This window comes from Rhamphochromis sp. 'chilingali' (assembly GCF_963969265.1).
Source record: "Rhamphochromis sp. 'chilingali' genome assembly, chromosome: 16".
Lineage (NCBI taxonomy): Eukaryota > Metazoa > Chordata > Actinopteri > Cichliformes > Cichlidae > Rhamphochromis > Rhamphochromis sp. 'chilingali'.
In genome coordinates, this window is record NC_137943.1 from 7,098,030 (window position 1) to 7,119,794 (window position 21,765).

The 21,765-nt window shown below is 43.5% G+C and overlaps 1 protein-coding gene across 5 annotated transcripts in view; it reads left to right on the forward strand.

The window, feature by feature from the left end:
• Positions 1-21,765, forward strand: part of rnf220a (ring finger protein 220a) — a 162,835-nt gene that overhangs the window by 131,424 nt on the left and 9,646 nt on the right. For 3 of the 5 annotated variants that reach the window (XM_080906592.1, XM_080906594.1, XM_080906595.1), the window contains exons 6-12: positions 3,055-3,097; positions 5,714-5,838; positions 7,233-7,362; positions 13,820-14,012; positions 14,120-14,175; positions 14,267-14,378; positions 21,337-21,448. In XM_080906592.1, coding sequence (XP_080762718.1) covers positions 3,055-3,097; positions 5,714-5,838; positions 7,233-7,362; positions 13,820-14,012; positions 14,120-14,175; positions 14,267-14,378; positions 21,337-21,448 — 771 coding nt within the window. The remainder of the gene's footprint in view (positions 1-3,054; positions 3,098-5,713; positions 5,839-7,232; positions 7,363-13,819; positions 14,013-14,119; positions 14,176-14,266; positions 14,379-21,336; positions 21,449-21,765) is intronic. The other 2 variants (XM_080906593.1, XM_080906596.1) reach the window with 1 other exon arrangement.

A 21,765-nucleotide genomic window follows, 5' to 3' on the forward strand; every position in this document is an offset into this window, starting at 1 on the left:
GGAGGGAATTAGTATCAAAATAGAGGTACATGGCGTATGCGAAAAAAAATGTTTCATTTCAGTTACAAAGGAGTGTTTCGGTATAAACACAAATACCAAGCAATTTAAACACAAGCTCGCTAAATATTAAACTTTTTTTTCTTTGAAAAAATCTTTCTCAAAAACATTTCCTGTGTATGTCTAAAATATTTGTGACATTTATTTCATTATACAGATTAAAAGTGTGTGCAGATGGCTCATGTATTTGCTCCATACAGATCCACAAAGGTGTGCTACATTCAAGCACTAGCCGAAAAATCGTGCATCTGGCAATTGTTGCATGATCTGTGATGATTTCGTTATGCGCAATTAAAAAGTAAATAGAAAGAATATCATAAACATTTTTAGACAATATTTTGCAAACGAGGCTTTATGAAAGCTTAAATGATCAGATCTTTGAGACTTAAAGTGTGACTATTTTTTTTTCATGTATTTGATGATGTTAATAATTTTCCGATTTATCAGCAACTGATCGGTATCAGCATTTATAAATGAAGAAAAGTAGTTGAGATTGCACCAGAGAGTTTGTCCACCAGAGAGTGAACCAGCTGACACGACAACCAGCTGATCCAAGCAGAGCCCAGGAGAGTGCGGATAAATACATAAATAAATAAATAAACAACAATATATGAAACATGTTAGTCGATTCAGTTTCATGTTTTGTGTGTCTGAAAAAAATATCAGCTTTTATGGGAATATGGGATATTGGTATCGCTATCAGTCTTAAAAATCCTTTACTGGTCAGGCTCTAATAGTTCATGTATGAGTGCCCAAAACTGCACAAAAATATTTTTCATTTATATATAATGAGTTATTATGAGCAGACTAATGCGCCTTTCTGACATCGACTTCTATAGGACCCCTGGCCCAGTAGACTCTGTGATGACTGGTTAACAGTGCAGCTGACCCACTGTGACAATATACTGCTTAAAAAATACATAAACAAATAAATAAGGACCTTAGACCTGAATAAGAATACCCATCAGGGTTTGCGCCACCTCCAGACTCTAATTCTATACTTTCACTGATGTTAGAATTAATTGTAGACAAAAAACAAACAAACCACTTTCTCAGCATTTTTTTTGTGTGTCTTTATTAACAATCCAGCAAATCAAGTGAATTTCTGTAACTATGACATATCACAGTACAGCTGAACATTATGGCAGATTTGGGTTTTTATGCCTCCTCAGCAGTTAAGTTGACTAACAGGCCAATCTGCTTAAATCTCAAATGTCACCATGACTGCTTTTATCTCTTAAATTCATCAAAGTTTGTTCGAGTAATTCCTCCAGCCATGATGTATCTCAGGGTTAAGTGGGCTTCCCCCCCGACACCATAAAATAAGAACTATTAAGTCCATGCAGACGTAACATCCATACGTTGAGGATGACACAGCTCATAAAGACCTTATAGCAATAAAGGAGATTTTCTCATTAAGTGAAACTGCTGAAATCACCTTATATTATACAAATGATTAAGTCAATGGTGACTCTTTTTAGCACCCTGAAAATAAAGCATAATGGCAGACTTTGCCACCTCCTCTCTGCCTGTCAGGTGGACTCACTCTGCCTCTCCGCTTCTTCTAAAAACCTGACCTATCTGCAGCATTGGCTGAGTGTATCATAATGATACGGTAGCAGAGGCGATGCGCCGCAAGTAGGCCTATAACTCAAGTGTTGGCGGGGAGGGGAGAGAAGCAGCGAGAAGAAGGTGAAGGCCTGGCTGCTTGATGACTCCCGCTGACAGAGTACGGGCTGTCGGTGAGGACTGAACCTCTGCTTGTTCACTGTTGTCCTGTCAAAGAGAGGGTATCCATAACTGCGAGTGCTTTAGTCAGCATACAGTTAAAGACATGCAGGCCATGTGGGTTTGAACCCCAGTAGACCTGAGCCAGACATTCTGCAGGAGACTGAAGTAGACTTGATAGAGAAATCATCACTTATTTAATTTCACAATGCTGTACTTTTATTGCTAAGACTATTATTTTTAATGGAGCAAGGAATTTACTAGAGGCAACATGACCCAGCTAGGACCTCAAAAGTTTCAGGTTCACTCAGATAAATGTACGATTTATCATTTCTCCCACTGATGGCAGTAACCGAGTTTATTCACTCAAGTGCCTTAAATACTTTTAGATGTTGCCTTCACATACAAAAGGGAGATACAGTTCCGTTATTTGAGTTTGCATGTTATAAAAATGTGTATATTATAAAAAAGAAATATCAAAATGTAAATTTATATAATGATAAAAGTTGCAGTGACTCAAGTAATAAAACTGTTAACATCACCTGCCAATGCATCAGTATTAGCACTCTGATAATATAATAAATATCAAATATAGTGGACTGAGGCAGTCAGGAGACCAAGTTGTTACTTTTGACAATTTAATTACATTTGCTAACATTAAAGCCCCTAAGTTTCACTAACTCCAGACTTTAAAAACTCTCAAACACTATCTTCACACTTGTCTCACTCTTTTCTAGCAGCTTATATAAAGAAAAGCAGCTGCCTGTCCTTGGCCTGCATGTAAATCACCAACTTTCTCAATGGGTGAGGCGTAATGAACCTCGTTGCTTCTCCCTAGCGGCCGAGATGCGAAACGACGGGTGACGTTTCCTGACTTCCGTTTCCAGCGCGGTCACATGATCAAAACAAGCCAACATGGCGTCGAACATGAGCAATATTTGCCGAAACGGGCGCCACTTTCAATCCTTTTCCATCCGTGTGAATATGTAGACAGAGCGCTTAGTTTGCACTGATGTTCGGTGTGTGGAGGCTCCGTGTGGCACCTCGCAGACAGAGTTTTAGCGGCTGTACACGGAGCTAGCAGAAAGCTAGCAGGCATGGAGGAAGTGGAAAACAAGAGAGAAGTACGTAGGATTGTTTACAGTGCTCTCAGCATCCAAAGCAATCCCATTATAAGCAGTTATATTAGTGCTTGTAAGCATATTATAATGTTTCCTCATCATCTAATGAATGTTTGCTCTGTCTTTTTTTCCCCCTCTCTGCTTGCAGACATTTTTACGAGTTCGGGCAAACAGGCAAACGAGATTGAATGGTATGTACACAACTCTTTAGTGATTTAATATCTCTAACTATATATATGATATAACCCTGGATTGATATACTTGACGTGAATGCCCTTATTGAGACTTAATTACAGTGCTGGGACTTCTTATTGGTCCTGAGCAATCATACTGATTTACGTGGATGTTATTGATGAGCGTCAAATAAAGTAAAAATTGATCTCATAGCTGTAAAGTCACACAGCCGAATAAAAAGTTAATACAGAAGTGAGTGATGAAATGAAAATGAAAGTAAGTGATCATAAATAAATGATGACGTGTGTTACTGTAGCAGTGTAACATCAGAAGAGCTGTTCTCTGCTGTGCTGTGTGATATCATCAATTACCTGTTGTTTAATCACTTATGGCAGGTGTGTTCTTTCATTTAAAGGAACTTGTGATATTTTTGTGTATTTTAATTGGCTCTCAAGTTTTTTTCTTTGACTGCGAAGACTAGAGGTGTTCCAGAAGGGGCATCCGGGGATTTTACTGGGATGCTTTTTGCATTAGGAATTTTCCGTGGGCTCTTTGTGTTAAACGCGTCCACTCGGTGTCTTGATAAATGTACTACAGAATGCCTTCTTTCTTTTAATATGCCAAATGCATCTTGTCCCTATGGGAGAAGCTCTTTTCAGCTCTTAAAAGCATCACTTTGGGCTTTTTATGTTTACCGCTACATTCCCAGAAGGCTGTTAAATGCAACTTAATGCTGCTCTGAGGGAATTTTATGGAATTCTCAAAGACGAAAAAAAGTCATTTCAAAGATTTTTTTTCAAAGCTTGCAACCGGTGCTTTCTGAGCCATGTAACTGGTTACATATGTCCTTAATCTGTTTGCAAAACACAAGTTAACTATATTTACATTGTTTAAAATAAAATGCATTACATCATCACTAAAATGGAAAGAACGTTTCAGAATGTCCTACTGTTCCACTGAGCAGTGATTCTGGTTTTATAAAACTGATTATCTTTTTGGGTTAGCCATTAAAATTTAAGCACATTAGTATACTAATGAATATATTAGTGGGAAATTTCAGGCACATTATTTGGTCTGGGATCATCAAGGTCACTGAATATTCGTGCTGGTTGCTGTGGGACTGTGTGGCTGAATAACTCTCCAGATAAGCTGGCTTTGATGGTTGGTTTGTTAGCACTTAGAAAGTAAGCTAGCTTTTACCAACAACTGTTGTTTTCATTCTAGGTAAACATATATATATAATATACTTGGAACATATTTGAACAACATGGAGGGTATCTGTTGATATACAGTCGCTGGCCACTTTATTAGGCACACCTTCCTTGTAGCAGGTTGGCCCTCTTTTGCGTTAGTCTTTTGCTCTATGCCTTAATTCTTTGCAGAATAGATTCAGAAAGGCACTGGAAACATTCTAGTACTAAGGGGGTCAAAGTCTGGCCACTGTCCTCTGATCTCTGGCATCAATAAAGAATTTTCACCCAGAGAAGCTCCGCTCACTAAATATTTACTCGTTTTCAGACTGTTTTCTTAACAGAATGGTTTCCGTATGGTTGGAAATGCCCAGCAGATTAGTTCAGTCATTTCAGTTTCTGAAATGATCACAGCAGCCCTGCCATGTTCAGAATCACTTAAATCACCTTTCTTCCTCATCCTGATACTCAGTTTGAACTTAGCGGATCGTTCGACCAGGTCAACATGCCTAAATGCATTGAGTTGGTGCCACGTGATTGGCCAATATATATAGTTGCGTTAACAAGCAGATGAACAGGTGTACCTAACACAGTGGCCGGTAATATGCTTACCGTCTTGGTTTCCAAACTTAATGCAGATCATGAAACACCTCCTTTTTTTTTTATTTTTAGTCCAAGTCTATGACAAGTGTCAGTGAAGGCTTAGTTTAGAATGTGCCCTTCGCCCTCACGTGGAACCAGGAATCACGTGGGGTACAAAAGGTGGGAGTTGGGGGAGGCAGGGAGCCCTGCCAGACCTAATTAGCAGTCTTTTCCCCTCTCGATTTAACAATGCTCCTCTCAATTAGCGTCAGGGGAGAAATAGTAAGGAGGAGGAGGCCGTCTCTCATTTTAACCCTCCCTCATCTTCTCCCCCTGCAGTTATGGCGTATTGCCTCGTGTCCCGCTCCTCTCCCTCCACGCCTCGCCACAGTCCCTCTTGGCTTCCTTTCTTTTCCCAGCCAGCTAAAAATTAATGTCCCCGCGCGCCATTTGCAGTTAAGAAAAAACGACAGAGACTCGGGGTGCAATGACGGCTGTTCTGCTCTGTTAAATTTCTAATTAAATGTGCGTGTGTGGTAGGGGGGTGGGGGGAGAAGGGACAGGAGGGAAGGGCAGGAAAAGGAAGGAAGCAAAAGGATGGAAGCAAGTCTCATAGCTATAGTGAGTAGGAAGGAGATTTAGAGTGTCACATATTAACACATGGCAGACACACAAGCTTCCTTTGAAACTCCTGTTGGCTTGTAAAGAACTGTCATACTGGTCAGGCTTGTTAAGAATCATCTGACACAAAATTCCTGAGATCTCTCCCCAAAACAGTGATGTTATCCTCAGAAACATTCGCGGAAGCTTACTTAATTTAAACCATGTACCTTCCTTTTCTCTCTCTCTGTGCTTTTCCAGCCCGTATAGGGAAGATGAAGAGGAGGAAGCCTGAGGAAGGGGGCCAGGTATGTCCGCTGTGCAGCGCCCCATTGGCTGGGAGCGAGGAGGAGATGAGTAGACATGTGGAACAATGCCTGATCCAGGTAGTACAATCTGGGCCCTGAACCCTGCCTACTGCTGGTCGGACAGCCTGTCAGCCCTTCCCTTCCAATCACTTCTCTAATTCTTGTAGATGTCACGTCAGTCCAGTAGTGCAGAAACCAACCGGTAGCAACTGTTCTTCCCCTGCCACCCCTACTGCCTCTTAACCTCCTTTACATGGTGGTGTTGCAGTCACATCATATTGGATTAACTGCCTGAATAACCAAAGCATTCAGAAAAACAGTCCAGTGATTTAAGTATAACAGACCTTACTTTGATAGGACTTCTAGGTATACATGTGTGTAATATGGCAACTTATTTTTAGCCTGTCCAAGCAAATACTTCAATATTTTAGTAGTGCAAAATTTCTTTATTTTGAAAGTTCAGCCACTGTTAACCAGCAGCCCTGGCCTTATCTTCCCTAACCGTGGGCCAACTGGCTATGTCAAAGTTGTGCAGTCCTCGATATTAGTCGTGGCTGTCTGGACAGCTGGACCCAACCACAGCACGAGAAATGCACTGTGTTGTATTACATGAGTGTTAACTATAAGTCATCCTACTTAGATTTGCAGAGGATTTCTTTTCATAGTATTATTAATAGATCCTTCAGAAAAGTTTGGGTGCGCACACGCAAACCACGACTATCACTACAGCTACGATCTAAATCTACAGGAAACGATGTTTAGACCTTTTAATTCTGATAAGTATTCAAGCATCAGTTGTTACAAGCAGTTTATCTGGTATGATGTGGTTGACTCCTGTGCACTTACATGTTACTCTTATTTGAACACAAATCAAATTAAGGACAATCTGGTTTTCTTTAAATTCTCAGTAGTGTTATCTTTTCCTGCCACAGATCACATCACTCCTTCTCTCCTGTAGATTCTAAACATTCTTTCCTAGAGTAGACTAGAGAAAAAACCTACTCACTACTCCTCCTGTATCTCACCTCACTGATGGCTGTCCATTACACTAAGTAGAGACACTATTACGTTGTTTTTTGTTTTTTTTCTCCACTAGCATGCTTTGTTTATCCCGGTACTGTACCAGCTGTGTCTGTAACTGTGCACCAGAAGATGTGGTTAAAGAATTAATTATTCATTATCATAGTTGTTGAACAACAGGAACAACGAAACAAATCTGCTGACTAAGCTAAACGTCTAAATGTGGTCTAAAACTTTGACCACATGATTTAGATAAGCAGCATCTGGTCTGTGTGGTACAGCTCAGGTAAAGCATGCTGGGGAGATCTGGCCTGTTGTCCACCGACCCTTAACTTTAAGAGAGGAAGCAGTGTACTGTTGAAGTCGCTAAGTGGTGCTGAGCTGTTCCACACTGATCTGTACACAGCACTATCTGTGATTAAAACGTGTCCATGTCTGTTTTTGTGCGTCAGCGCGAGGGAGCGTTAGGCGACGATGACTCTGCTGACATGGATGGAGAAAATGGGCGGGGCTTTGAGGAGTACGAGTGGGCGGGACAGAAGAGGATCAGAGCTACAGCTTTGCTGGAGGGAGGCTTCAGAGGTACACACACATACACATACACAGACACACACACAACTCGCATTATTCAGCACTGCTTCTTATTTCACACTTACACTCACTCAAGGCCGGCTGTTTGCGCATCCTCTGGATAAGCAGTTTGTTCAGCGGTGGCGGTGTGTGTGTGCCGCACCATGATGTAGATGTCTAGCCAGCCGCTTGCTGGAACACTGAACGACCCGTCACGATTTCAGGGTCGCGTCCAGTCACAGCAGTCAGCACTGTTTGTCCTCTCCTCTCTGTCTCCAGCTTTGTTTCCCTGCTCATCCATCATTCACTGTGCTCATGTGCAGCGCAAGCACTGTCAGGCTGAGAGACTCGGCGGTGAATGCAGCCACGGGAGCTGTAATGCTGCCAGCGGTCCAGTGGCAGCGCTGGCTGGCCTGGGGTCAGCCCGGTTGAGCTTGGCTCGGCCCTACAAGGCCCTCTTGGCGAGGGGGAAGGAAAACACATTTAGCTGGGCAATTGACCCGCTGGTCAACGTGGTGTGCTCCTGTGTGTGCGCCCAGAAATGCAATTATAGAACTAGATGGGAGCGCTGGTCACTGGGGAATATGAGTGTGACACCACACACCTTCAGTGCTCCCACTACAGCTCTCCATCACTTTTTTCTGTCCTCCTGCTTCCATAAATTGTTTTTTTTATCTTAATTATGTCTTTTTCTCTCTGCTTTTTCACACAATTTTTTAAAATACTTCAAGGATCAAGTGTTGACAAAGTTATGGAGTGAGGCCTTTCACAGGCAGTCACAGCATAGGTGTAAGGCGCTTCATTGATTGCTTTTATTTACTAAATATTAGTGCTGTCAGTGTTAATCTCGTTAAAATGACGTTAACGCCATAACTGCATTAACGTGGCAAATTTCCGTTAACGAGTTACTGTGGATCGATCGCCCCGTGCGTGGGGCTGGATGGCGTCAACGGGTTAGGGTGTAGGGTGTATCCCGCCTCTCAGGCTATAACTGCTGGGATAGGCTCCATCCCCTCTGCAGCCCTAAACTTGGTAAGTGGAGGGAAAAACTGATTGATGGTTGTGTTCCACATAGTGGCCTCAGTTGTGTTTATGTGTGAAACAGGAAGAAGAGAAACGCGACTCATCAGGATTTTCCCAGGTGGATCCAAAGACTCATCGTTGCTTCTAAGAGGCTCGTTCAAACTCTCTTGGCTCAGCTTCTTCTTTCATCTGTCCTGCTGCCCGTTGGCCTCCCCCTCTCCCTGTTCGATACATTGTTAAACACACACACGCTGAGCCTCACCTGCCTCCCTCCCCTTGCTGAGAGAAGAGAGGAGAGAGATCAATGTCGAAGTCTCAACTAAACCGCGACAAAGTGCAGCTCACAGGGTGGGAGGTGGTTTCCCTACCCGTCCATCCATCTCCCTGACGCTCCTTCCATCCGTCCATCTCGCTTTCACGTCGTTAAAGCGAGCAGACACAGGACCCTTCTGCCACACTCTAATAGGGCACCTTGTGATGTGACACAGATAACCGAGGTGGCCTGGGGAGAGAAACTTGAAACACACGCACACACTCGGCAGAAAGCTTAGAAGGTGGATTTAGTCTTGAAAGCTCTAAAGTGGTTCTAACACACACTGCTGAGTCCAGCGGGCTCTTGAGAGCCAGTGGCTGACTAAACGGCTATAGAGATGTTGCAGGGGGGCCTCCTCAGCTGGCGAGATGAAGAGAGGGCCTATTCCTCTGTGAAGTGCCACCATCCTTTCCTCCCTTTCAGAGCACAAGGAAGAAAGGCAGAGGGAACAGGAGCTTTTAAGGGAGGGAGGAAGGGGGAGAAAAAAAATCGAACAAGATCCGTTTATGATTCAACCCAGTGTGAGGGAAGACTTCCCTCTGTCTCGCACCAGCTTAGCAAGGTTGAAAGGACCCATATAGCACAGACAGGGATTTCTTTATCTGTCTAGTAGACTGTCTGTCTGTTTTATGGGTAAGGTACGACTTTAAGTTTGCAGTTTACAATAAAAGGTTTACTTGTAAGGGTGTGTGGTTTAGTAGAAATGCATTTTCCCTGTTATTTAATGTTTTATAATATAAAATATAATATAATAGTTCTTTCTCCAAAGATGGAGGTATTTGAAGATGTTCTGTTTTTTTCAAAACTTCCAAGCTGAATTTGAGAAGATCTTGATCTTCTTTTGCCTGGCTTCCTCATCATTTAGGATTTCAATATGGAAATTTTAGGAAAGATGGGAGAAAATGTTGTCTCTTCAGGTAACATTTAGTCATGTACGCTTATCTGGACCTGGTCACTGGATCGGCAGCCTAAGCAGAAATGCACAGATCCCATCCATCAGCTACCTCCTCCGGCTTATCTGGTGTAACACCAAGGGGTTTCTGGGTCTGCCATGGGGCCTCTTACTGGTGGGACATGCCTGGAACACTTCACACAGGAGGCATCCAAGTCAGATGCCTGACCACCACTGCTGGCTTCAGTGTGGGGGAGCCCTTCTCTCACGACTGAACTCCTCACCCTGTGTATAAGGGAAAGGCCAGGCAACTTTCAGAGGAAGCTCTGAAGCTTCCGCAGCTTGTATCGGTGATCTTGTTCTTTCAGTCACTACCAAAGCTGGCGATCATAGGTGACAGTAGGGACGTACATTGACTGCTACCGGTCAGCTTTGCTTTTACGCTCAGCAACGATGAACTGATGCAGTGTCTGCATCACTGTAGCCCCAGTCTGTCTGCTAATGTCCCAGTCCCCTCACTGGTGAACCCCGAGATGCCCCACTTGGGGCAGCAGCTCCGATCCAGCTTCTTAATTTATTCTTGGAATATTGAGAGTAGCTTTTCATGATTCGATTCCCCTTTTATCAAGATCACACAGATCCAAGAGAAGAAAAAAAGTCTTTAAAACCTGGTGTGTACAGCAGCCGAAGTCTAAGCTTTTGGCTCGCTGGGATTAGTTGACTGACTCTGACTTCATTGGGTGTCAACCCAGATAATCATGCCATGAATATCTGTAGATGTTTCTTTTAATTGCTTTCAAATACAACATGTAAATGTTCTGTGTTTCCCCCACATGTTATTATTTGTGGGTCCCACTTTTCTTTATTCCTGTCTTTCCGGGGGGGGGGGGGGGGGGGGGGGGGGGTGTTTATTTTTTTTTTTACCTCATCACTAAGTTGTAAAATGTATTCAAAGTTTGGAACACAATAGTTGATCCGTCACAGATGGATGACTAGAAAGGCAGGCAGGGAGGCAGGCAGACAGATCCTGAGGTTCGATATTGGGTCATTCTGAGAGCACAAGTAGGGAAAGATGGGGATTATTGCAGGATGAGATGGCCCAGAGGGATTGAGAAGAGGAGAAACCTGTGCTTTGTAAATGGACTTCAAAGATGACCGTCTCATGTCTTTGTGTCTGTGTCCCCCCCCCCCATACTCTCTCTCTCTCTGTGACCTGTAAATGGCAGAAAGATAGTGTGATGACCTTTGACATGCCTTCTTTCTGCTTCTTAGAGTCTCGATAATTGCTATGGTAACGGGATGTTGCTGAGGTGGATGATTTGGCTGAGCAGCGCTTCCAGTAGGCCTGATGAGTCCTTTGATCCTCGCTGCCTGTTCAGACCTGTACTTGTGGCCTTGTTATACTGATATGTTAATAAATTCGGGGCCTCTTTTGTTGCTGCCATGGCAGCATGTAACCTGGAGGATAAAATGCGTAGTTTACATGTTAAAGAGTCAGCGACGCTCACGAGAGGTTAGATAATGAGACAAAACAGGGTGGCCCTGTAGGAGTGTGTGTTTGTGTGTGTGGTAGGAAAAAGGGGACATAGTTCAGCAAACAGGGCTAGTACAGGAGAGAAAACAAGTGATACATGAGTGGTGGGATGACAAAGTGAAAGAGAAGCAAGAGAATGGAAGAGAGGGGAGGAAAGTGAAGAAATAAAGGTGATAAAAAAGGAGTGATTGTAAGAAAAGGTGAGGGAGAAAAAGAAAGAAAAAGGCAAAGAGGGTAAAAAAGAAACTGGGGAGGGGGCGTTGATGAATAATGTGAGTGAAAGGCAGTTAGAGTGGGGCTGACCTTTCCCTGGCCAGATTAGATTGGCCTGCCAAGACTGCTTACAGGGACAGATAGAAGCACGGTAACGCACACATACAGAGCAAGCAGGCCACACGTACACTCTCAGGGAATACACTAGAGTCAGGGACAGTGTGTGTTCACACAGCCCAGACCATGTGTGGCATTATATTTTGAAGTCCAGGTGGTTGAATAAAAAAAACCCAGCATCCATGCATTCATGTCCACCACAGGAGAAACTTTTAAAGGATTTTTTTATATATGTATATATAAAAAGTCAAAATTTCTGTTTACTGCATCCTGCTATTAAAGGGCATTAAAGTGATACTTGAAGAGTTTTTAAAAACAGGTGAAGCCACAGTTCATTGCTCATGATTTCAAAAGACTTTGTTGAATACCCCTGGTGACTGGTTAAATATTACCTATGACCACTCCTGTTAGGATCGATTTGGTCAATGTTTGATTTAGTTTAAGGAGTGAGATGCTGTAAACTGTACAGTGTGAAGAGCGACAGCCATTCACAATAAAGACATAAGATGAGGAGGTAATGGGGATGCACTGATCCCATATTTGCATTCAGTGTCTGTTTGAGCTTGACTTAAACAGCTGGATCTGATTTTAGTTCGACGTTGTCTATATGAGATAGCCAAAAGGATAGTAGCTGTGCTATCAGCTGATGTGGGCTGGCGTTGATCTACACCTGATCTTCCAGGATGGAGGTGGCCCTTCTGAAGTAAGGTTGGGCTTGATTTTCTGATAGTACAGAGACACTCAGGTTAAGTCTCATGCTTTGAAAATGTAGAGGAAAAAGTGTGAAAATCCAAATGTAAGTCACTGTACATGTCATTACATTAAAATGTATGAATGTGACATGCACGCTGTTCTTCTGCAGTGCAATAAGCTGATGCCCGAGGACCAAGCAGACTGCACGGCCACTGCCGCCATATGTTCCCTTCTAACGCTGAGACCAAATAAAAATTAAAAGGTTCTTTTTATTTGATCACTGAAAACCATGGGCCTATTGTAAAACGGCTTAGTATCTGTGGCACCTTTTTTTCCCCTCCTGTGAGTTACATTGTTAGGTGGGAGGAGAAGCAGTTGACGTTTAAATCCCAGAAAAACTTTTATGAAAGCCAGAGTGTCGGATTTGCACTTTGACTAAGACTCTGTAGTGGAGTGAGATGGGGAAGAGCAACTGTTATGGGAAGTCTAGTTTTGAGACTCGTACACCGGGACAGGTAGGTTAAATAGGATGGCTGTCAACTCTTTCTGGTCCTCCATCCCCCCACAGACACACACACACAGACACACACACACACACACAAAACACTAGTCCAGCTGAGAGCTTGTAGAAATTGGAATAGGTGTAAATAAGATGGCTGTCAGGCCTGTCACTGGTAGAGACACACACAGACACTTTCAGAGTTACAACACACATGGCTCCAATAGTCAAGGTGTAAGTGACACACACACACATATATAAATATTACCTACCTATCTCTGTGTGGTAGATAGACATGGTGTAAGTGACGGGTAGACAGACTTGCACATGCACACACACACACACACACACACACACACACACACACACACACACACCTTCAAGGGGTTGGAGAGACAGGAGCGTAAGTGACAGAAGGACAGACAGCCTCAAACAAACACTGAAGAGACACCTCTAAGTGACGGACACACACACAGAGCCAGCTGTGTGGCTAAGTGGAGCTGAAGGGAGCAGTCAGGCAGCGGTAAGAGTTTGTCTGAGCGTTCATCACTCGGTTTATAGAAGTGCCACTCACACACACTCCCTCTCCTTCTCTCTTTCTCCAAGATTGATGGGTAAGGTGTCAGTCTGGTGTCAGTTCAGCCCAGCTCTGTGTGCCGTCTCCCTTTCACCTCCTTGTCTCTGACCAAATCTAGCTCTCTTTCTCACCTGTCCAGGTTATTGAAAAGTCTTTAATTTGGTTTGGAGAAGCCGAAGTTTTAGACGAGCTAAATTTAGCATCGTCAAGTTCTGAAGTGTGTCGGAAAGTTACTCCAGGTCTTGGTGTGGTCTGTGCCCTCTTAAGCTGGTTCTCTCTGGATCTGTATGTTGATGATGTGTAGAATAATGTCTGAGCAATGGTAATTCTGCACTGCACTTATAAAGTTGCTTAAATAGACAAAGCTCTTCACAGTTTTGACTTCCAAAAATGTGTCTGTAGTGGTGCTTTTATTTTGATGAATTTTGTGCAGAGGTGCGTATGACACGGAGCTGCAAGTATATTTTTACTTGATTTTGGACTTTTGTTAATGTCAAAGTGTGATGTGGAGTTGTTAAATAAATGCAAATGTTGTTGCCCGCATGGAGCGTTTTTGTTTTGCTGTTAAAGCGAAGTAATGGCCCTCTTTACTTTTTCTTTTTCCTCAGCAACTGGTTTTGCTACGTGTAGCATCAAAGAGAGCGCCGCAGACAGCGATGCTGACCTTGATGTGGATGGAGACGACACCTTGGAGTATGGCAAGGCTCAGTACACCGAGGCCGACATCATCCCCTGCTCCGGTGCTGGAGAGGACCAGGGAGAAGCCAGGGAGCGAGAGGCGCTACGGGGAGCTGTGCTCAAGTACAAAAGCTTAACTAGTAGATTTTTCTGCCAGAAAATCTGAAAATCACCTGAGTTAGTAACCTTGAGCTGCCACTTACATGGACATCTGTGTCTCTGTCTTACAGCGGGGGGATGCCTTCTAATAGAATAACACCTGAATTCTCCAAATGGGCCAGTGATGGTAAGTAGGGACAAAATAACTGTCTCCTCAGGATATGTTGGAAAGGCTAAAAAGCCAGCACTGAACGGGTCACCTGTCTCTGTGTCTACAGAGATGCCTTCAACAAGCAACAGCGAGAGCAGCAAGACAGACCCCAGCACTCCCTCGTCTTCCTCCTCTTCCTCCTGCGCCCCACGCACCTGTAAAAACAGCGAGATTGAAAAGTAGGTGACAGAGAAAACACACGTGGACACACACTAGTTGGATTTTTGAAATGGATCAGTTAAACGTGAAGTGGAATGATCTTTCGACTGCCTTCTTTATAAGGCTTAGTGATGCATTTCTCTATTCCTGATATGCGCGTTTAAGGCCAATTTCCTGGAGTTGCAAGGTAATAATTGAATTGTTTGACTGTATGTGTGCTTACACTTTTACATAACGTGCTTCCATCAACTATTGGAAGGCTGAATGCAATAAATGTTTCACTGAAATAAATCAATCGGCACTCTGCATGTCCGTGGTCCATATTAAATATCAGTAGAAGGGATAACTGGCGAATAAGCAGAGCAGCTTGAACTGTATTGATCAGAAACAGCACCGTGAGGCAAGAACTGCGTGTGTTTGCTGAGCGAGGGGATGCATTCAATAAGTTGTCGTCTGCAACGTGATCGTTCCAGTTTTAATTTGCATGTGACCGAGGGAAAAAGATGCTGACAGGTTAGGTGGCAATCTGACCGCACTGATTGGTTCTCCACATCCAGTGTTATGTAGGGACAGGTTTCCTTCCTCACGTTCTTCAGCTTGACTGACACAAATACTCCTGTACAGCAGACTCTATAACTGCATGTGCATTTGTTTTTTGTTGGGTTTTTTTTAACAATGCTGGTGTTGGTGTGCGTTTCCAAAGACACGACACTCTAGCTGAGGTTTTAGTGGTCACCAGGAGCAGAGCATGGCTTAATTTAAGTATCCATTTAAAGGAGGCCAACTAGCTGCTGAATGATTGCGCTGGAACAAGCAGTCAGCCGGCTGGCTGGAACAATTCCCTGCATCACTCCTCTCTGCTTACTATAAATGCACGTATTTGTGGAGCTTCTGTGCTCCTCCGTCCCCAAATGAAAATGAGATTTGTCTCCTTTCGTTACATTGATACATTGTGTGTGTGTGTGTGTGTGTGTGTGTGTGTGTGTGTGTGTGTGTGTGTGTGTGTGTACGGTGCTTTGCACAGGGCAGCGTTAGTGAAATCTCTCTCTCTCTCTGATCCCAGATGGGTAATGATCTGGTCGCCTCCCGGGGCGTCCTCGTTCCTCTGCTCATTCCCCTGCAAGATAAATGAGCTCACACATACACACACGCATACATACACATATACACACGTACAGCGCCTGAGACGCTCTTTCCCCTCCAAGATAAATGGCCCCTCCAATGCCGCCAATGCGATTGCTGCCAAATTTGGTGCTCCAGCTGGAACAATGCGGAGAGATTTCCATGTGGTTTCTGCAAATAATTGAATCTGTCCTCAATTTGGAAGTGATGAAGCTAGATTTGTAACCCCCTCCTCCCCATCACCTACACGTACACATACACGCCGCCCAGCCTGTCTTCGTCTTTTTCCTCTCATTCTTCGCTTTATTGCTCTGTCACTAAGCTGCATGTCTCTCGCTTCCTCCTGCTTTTCTCTTTCACATTTCTGTTGTTCGTTTCTTCCCGTCCCCTGTCTCAATTCTTCTGAGGCACTTACAAGATGCCCCTTCCCCCCCTTGCCTTTCGCCATCTGAGGCCTACGCACATATATATTGGGCAGGGGAAATCAATAGTGACTTAAATGTTTTATCATGGTGTGTGAGTGTAGTTAAGGCCTCGGTTAACAGGGTGCAAAAGAGAACGATGCTGCTGCTGTTTTTTATTTTTTTTGTTGTTGTTTTTACAGCATGTAGATGTGAGAAGTTTGTGTCTCCACCTGGTTGATAAAATGTTTGCAATGTGCTGCAAAAAATTAATTACCGTCTAATTTTATCATTTCTATGTGCTTGTGTTGAGAGAGAAGCTGAGTGAGGCTAAAATGTAGGTAGACAGTAGATTAAGACACAGGGCTGATTGAGATAGATGGTAGAGATCTTCAGCTGCGCACACGCACACACTCTAATAAAATGAGGAATAGCCCCACACAAGTTGGGGACAGAGCGCTAAATAGAGGGGAAGCAGAGCCATCAATCTGTCTCTGTCGGGCTTTCCTGCTTGCTTTTTTCACCACGGGGATGAGTCGAGATGAAAATGCATCGCTATTTCACCTTCTTTCAGTGACATGCATGCACACCCACACACACACTGTCCAAAAAGCCCCGTGGGGCAGTAAGCACATTGGAGCAGAGGCATGTTGTATTGATGGCAGTTCTGTTTCAGTATTTATTCTGGTTTCATGACTTTAGGCTCAAAGATCAAGGCCACAAGCTGAAACCTACCAAGCCTGGACCACATTGTATAAGAACGCACACACACAGTGTTGTTAACAATTAATAAAATCATATGTAACATCCTCAGACGTGGACCCAACTCTACCAACAAGAGCTCCAACTGCCCCACTCACATCCTAAAATATGTAAGAAAATGATCGGGCTGCATCTCCTGCTGCCGCCTTCTCGTGAGAATTGGATGAACCCAGAATCTGCGTTTCTTCCTTTTTTTGTATACTTCATTTTTTTCCACAGTGCCTGTTTTTGAGAACACATTGCCGTGTATATACATTACATAGTGGTGTTTTTGTCATGCGCTCTGCGTGTAGAGGTCTTAGGACTGTTACAGAAATGTCTTACCTTTCAGGTTGTAGCCCAGCCTAAGATGTTAATGTGTTTCTCTGAGTCCACATGATGTGTTTTCGAAACCTGGCTCCCAGAGTGAGATAAATTTTCTTATTCTGGCTCAGAGACTGAAAACCCCAGAGCCAGCTTAAACTCAAGGATTTTCACTTGTGCATGTTGCTCTGTAAGAGGCTGTTCATCTCCCTGCATGCCACATTTAGCCCCAGAGAGTTGTCTTTCCTTTTCTTGGCCCTGTGAAGTCATCCTGTTCCCTTCTTTACCTCCATTAAATCTCTGCACCTCCTACATTCCCCACCAACAAACACACACATAGACACACACACACTCCCTCTCTAGATGTCCACAGCTGCATAAAGAAGATGAACTTGTTTTACCACAAAAGAAAAATAAGTAGAAGTGAGCGGTTAGAAAATGACTTCTACACACTTGTTTGCAAAAGTAAAACTGTTTTTTGCTGGCTTGTTTCGTTTCGCGTCAAACAAGACAAGAAACCCTTTTGGAAGAGTTTTGTTTACTGGAGCTGATAAAAAGAAAAAAGACGGCCTTGTTAGAGGGATGACTTCTGTCCAGCCCAGAGTCCACGGCTGCTTTATAAGCTAGAGGCTAATCAAGGCTAAATGGCTTTTTACAAGCTCGGTGCTAATAAGAGGAGAGGGTAAAGCAGTTTATAGGGCACCAGGGTGGCAAGTCAAGACAGGCCTTTACAAAGGTGGGAGGATGATGAGGTTACAGGAAAGAGTTAGTGCAGGTCAGCTTTTTTTCCACAGATCTGAAAGAGGGAATAGGGAAGGATGCTTTGCTGGTCCGGAAGCATTTCAACCACAACACGACAAACAGTCATCCTGCTGAATCTTTAGCAAGACGAGTGCCTACGAGCTGCAGCGCTGCTGTTTTTAAGCCTGTTGTAACATCAGTCCAACCAATGATTTTCATGATCTTTTATTAGTATTTTTTTAAATAATAAAGCAATCCTTCACTGTACAATTTCAGGGCCAAATGCAGACTTTCTTCATTGATGATCTAAGAGATATGAATTCCTTTTGGGAGAAAGAAGCCAAAACATTATTCGGTCCACTGTTTTTATCACTCTGTCATTAGTTCATCAGCTTAAATAAACTTATTGTGATATAATGCCAGAATCTCACCAAAGAGACCACAGACGTGGGTACAGTCTCAGGTTGAACCCCTAGAATTTTTTTCCTCCACTAAGCTTATCAGATTATCATGGAGGTATTTGAACAAGTCTGCTGATCACCACACAAACCTGAAATGTTTAATTTTAATTTAATCTTCAATTTAGTTTAAATGTTCAATTTATTTTAATGAGCTTGCTTGATGATGTGAATTCATGTAGATCTACCGGTGTGGTCCAAAAAATAGATTTTCAAAATCTCAGACGTTGAGAGGAAATTAAGTAAGTTGAGCCCCGTTTCCTTTCCCCTGTACACTTCCCCACTACTGTTTGAGTATGCAGCAAATGGAGCCATGTCCTAGGCCCCACACACACACACACACACACACACACACACACACACACACACACTCAGCCACTTACTGTGTTCATCTCTTCCTTCCTTCTGCTTGTCCTTCCCCATCCAGATCAATACCATAGATCAACTAGCTATCAGGCTGCAAAATGACCACATCACCATAAATACGCACACTGCTTATACCTCACACGCACACACACACACACTCACACACACACACAACTATTGCATTTTACCAGAGAATGGGTGGATAGCTATAATAAACACCAGCTGGCTTGTGCGGCTCGTCTCCCTCCACCGAATCACTGTCATCATCATCATCGTTGCGGTCTGTGCGTCTTCCCTATTGATCTAGTTATCGCTGCTTCATATGCTGTCGGACAGTGTTAAACGCACATTTTCTGTTATCATGCTGCGCATTAATCAGAGGCCACTCACCGGTAGGGAGGACAGGGGATATAAGGAAAGAGAAAGTTGGAGGAGACGGGGATGAAGAAGCAAGGACATGTGGCGATGTGGAGATAAATACAGAGCCATGGCGATAGACTGGCATGGGTGAACATGGGAAGAGCTACAAAAACATAACAGAGAGGATGGACGCTGAGTGTGAGACTTAAACATCTTATTGTGTTGCTTTTAAGTGAAAGTCTGCGACGCGATGAGTCCTTTGAGAGTGCAGACGTGTTAAATAGAAGGATGTAAATACTCTGTTTGACCTGAGGAAGAAGAGAAGTCAGGAAGATTCAAAGAGGTCTTGTTGTTTATTGAGCTACAAGAAAGACAAAGCGTATCGACAAAGACTTTGACTTGAAACATGTTGTACTACACAGGAGCGTGCACAGGGCCCTAATCAGATGGTATAGAATGAACATGTGTAGAGAATGATACATCTCTAGAAAGATAGTAGTCCATTAAATTCATATCATAGGATTTAACACAAATACAGTGGGGCAAAAAAGTATTTAGTCAGCCACCGATTGTGCAAGTTCCCCCACTTAAAATGATGACAGAGGTCAGTAATTTGCACCAGAGGTACACTTCAACTGTGAGAGACAGAATGTGAAAAAAAAATCCATGAATCCACATGGTAGGATTTGTAAAGAATTTATTCGTAAATCAGGGTGGAAAATAAGTATTTGGTCAATAACAAAAATACAACTCAATACTTTGTAACATAACCTTTGTTGGCAATAACAGAGGTCAAACGTTTACTATAGGTCTTTACCAGGTTTGCACACACAGTAGCTGGTATTTTGGCCCATTCCTCCATGCAGATCTTCTCAAGAGCAGTGATGTTTTGGGGCTGTCGCTGAGCAACACGGACTTTCAACTCCCGCCACAGATTTTCTATGGGGTTGAGGTCTGGAGACTGGCTAGGCCACTCCAGGACTTTCAAATGCTTCTTACGGGAGCCACTCCTTTGTTGCCCGGGCGGTGTGTTTTGGATCATTGTCATGTTGGAAGACCCAGCCTCGTTTCATCTTCAAAGTTCTCACTGATGGAAGGAGGTTTTGGCTCAAAATCTCACGATACATGGCCCCACTCATTCTGTCCTTAACACGGATCAGTCGTCCTGTCCCCTTGGCAGAAAAACAGCCCCATAGCATGATGTTTCCACCCCCATGCTTCACAGTAGGTATGGTGTTCTTGGGATGCAACTCAGTATTCTTCTTCCTCCAAACACGACGAGTTGAGTTTATACCAAAAAGTTCTACTTTGGTTTCATCTGACCACATGACATTCTCCCAATCCTCTGCTGTATCATCCATGTGCTCTCTGGCAAACTTCAGACGGGCCTGGACATGCACTGGCTTCAGCAGCGGAACACGTCTGGCACTGCGGGATTTGATTCCCTGCCGTTGTAGTGTGTTACTGATGGTGACCTTTGTTACTTTGGTCCCAGCTCTCTGCAGGTCATTCACCAGGTCCCCCCGTGTGGTTCTGGGATCTTTGCTCACCGTTCTCATGATCATTTTGACCCCACGGGATGAGATCTTGCGTGGAGCCCCAGATCGAGGGAGATTATCAGTGGTCTTGTATGTCTTCCATTTTCTGATGATTGCTCCCACAGTTGATTTTTTCACACCAAGCTGCTTGCCTATTGTAGATTCACTCTTCCCAGTCTGGTGCAGGTCTACAATACTTTTCCTGGTGTCCTTCGAAAGCTCTTTGGTCTTGGCCATGGCGGAGTTTGGAGTCTGACTGTTTGAGGCTGTGGACAGGTGTCTTTTATACAGATGATGAGTTCAAACAGGTGCCATTCATACAGGTAACAGAAAAGCTTCTTACAGAAGACGTTACAGGTCTGTGAGAGCCAGAGATTTTCCTTGTTTGAGGTGACCAAATACTTATTTTCCACCCTGATTTACGAATAAATTCTTTACAAATCCTACCATGTGGATTCATGGATTTTTTTTTTCACATTCTGTCTCTCACAGTTGAAGTGTACCTCTGGTGCAAATTACTGACCTCTGTCATCATTTTAGGTGGGGGAACTTGCACAATCGGTGGCTGACTAAATACTTTTTTGCCCCACTGTATACTGCAGGATCACAGTACAGTGATGTTGTACTGTGACTAAGGACAATGTTGTTGATGATAAAAGATTACTTTTTTCTTCTTCTTCTTCTTTTTCTTGTGTTCAGCACCCAGCAGATTCATCCAGCTTCCACTGTTTTGTGGAACTTTGAGACATTGTAGCATAAAATACTCTAAATCTCAATGTTCCTGTTTCCTAATGTTTATTTGTTTTTATTAAATGGGACTGAAAACACAACTGTACAATTCTTGTTACAAGAGTGTGAGAGTGGGCGCGTCATCTGTGGTGTAGACCTATACTTAAAACCTCTATCGTCTCTCTTGCTTGTTCCCAGGGTAACGGAGGAAGAGTCCACGGCAACCACCATGGAGGCCCTGAAGGCTCGAATCAGAGAGCTGGAGAAGCAGATACTCCGAGGAGACCGATACAAATGTCTCATCTGCATGGTGAGCATAGCGTTTACATGAGTGCTGTCTGTACGTCGAGCTTCAGTGGAAGTGTTGTGGCTTTGTCAGAAGGCAGCATTAGCATTTGTCGAACTGCATGTAGCACCATAAACATGTGAAACTGCAGTTGGGGGGGGGGGGGCTATAAACTGACCTTCCACTTTATTAGGCCAGATACGCACTGACTTGGGACAGTCAGTGCATTCAGTGGATGTAAGTAGCAACCACTGATCACTTTCTACCTTGAAGAGGGATTCAACCCTCTACCCTCACCTATTTTTTTCAAGCAAACAGAAATTAAAAATATACTCACTGTG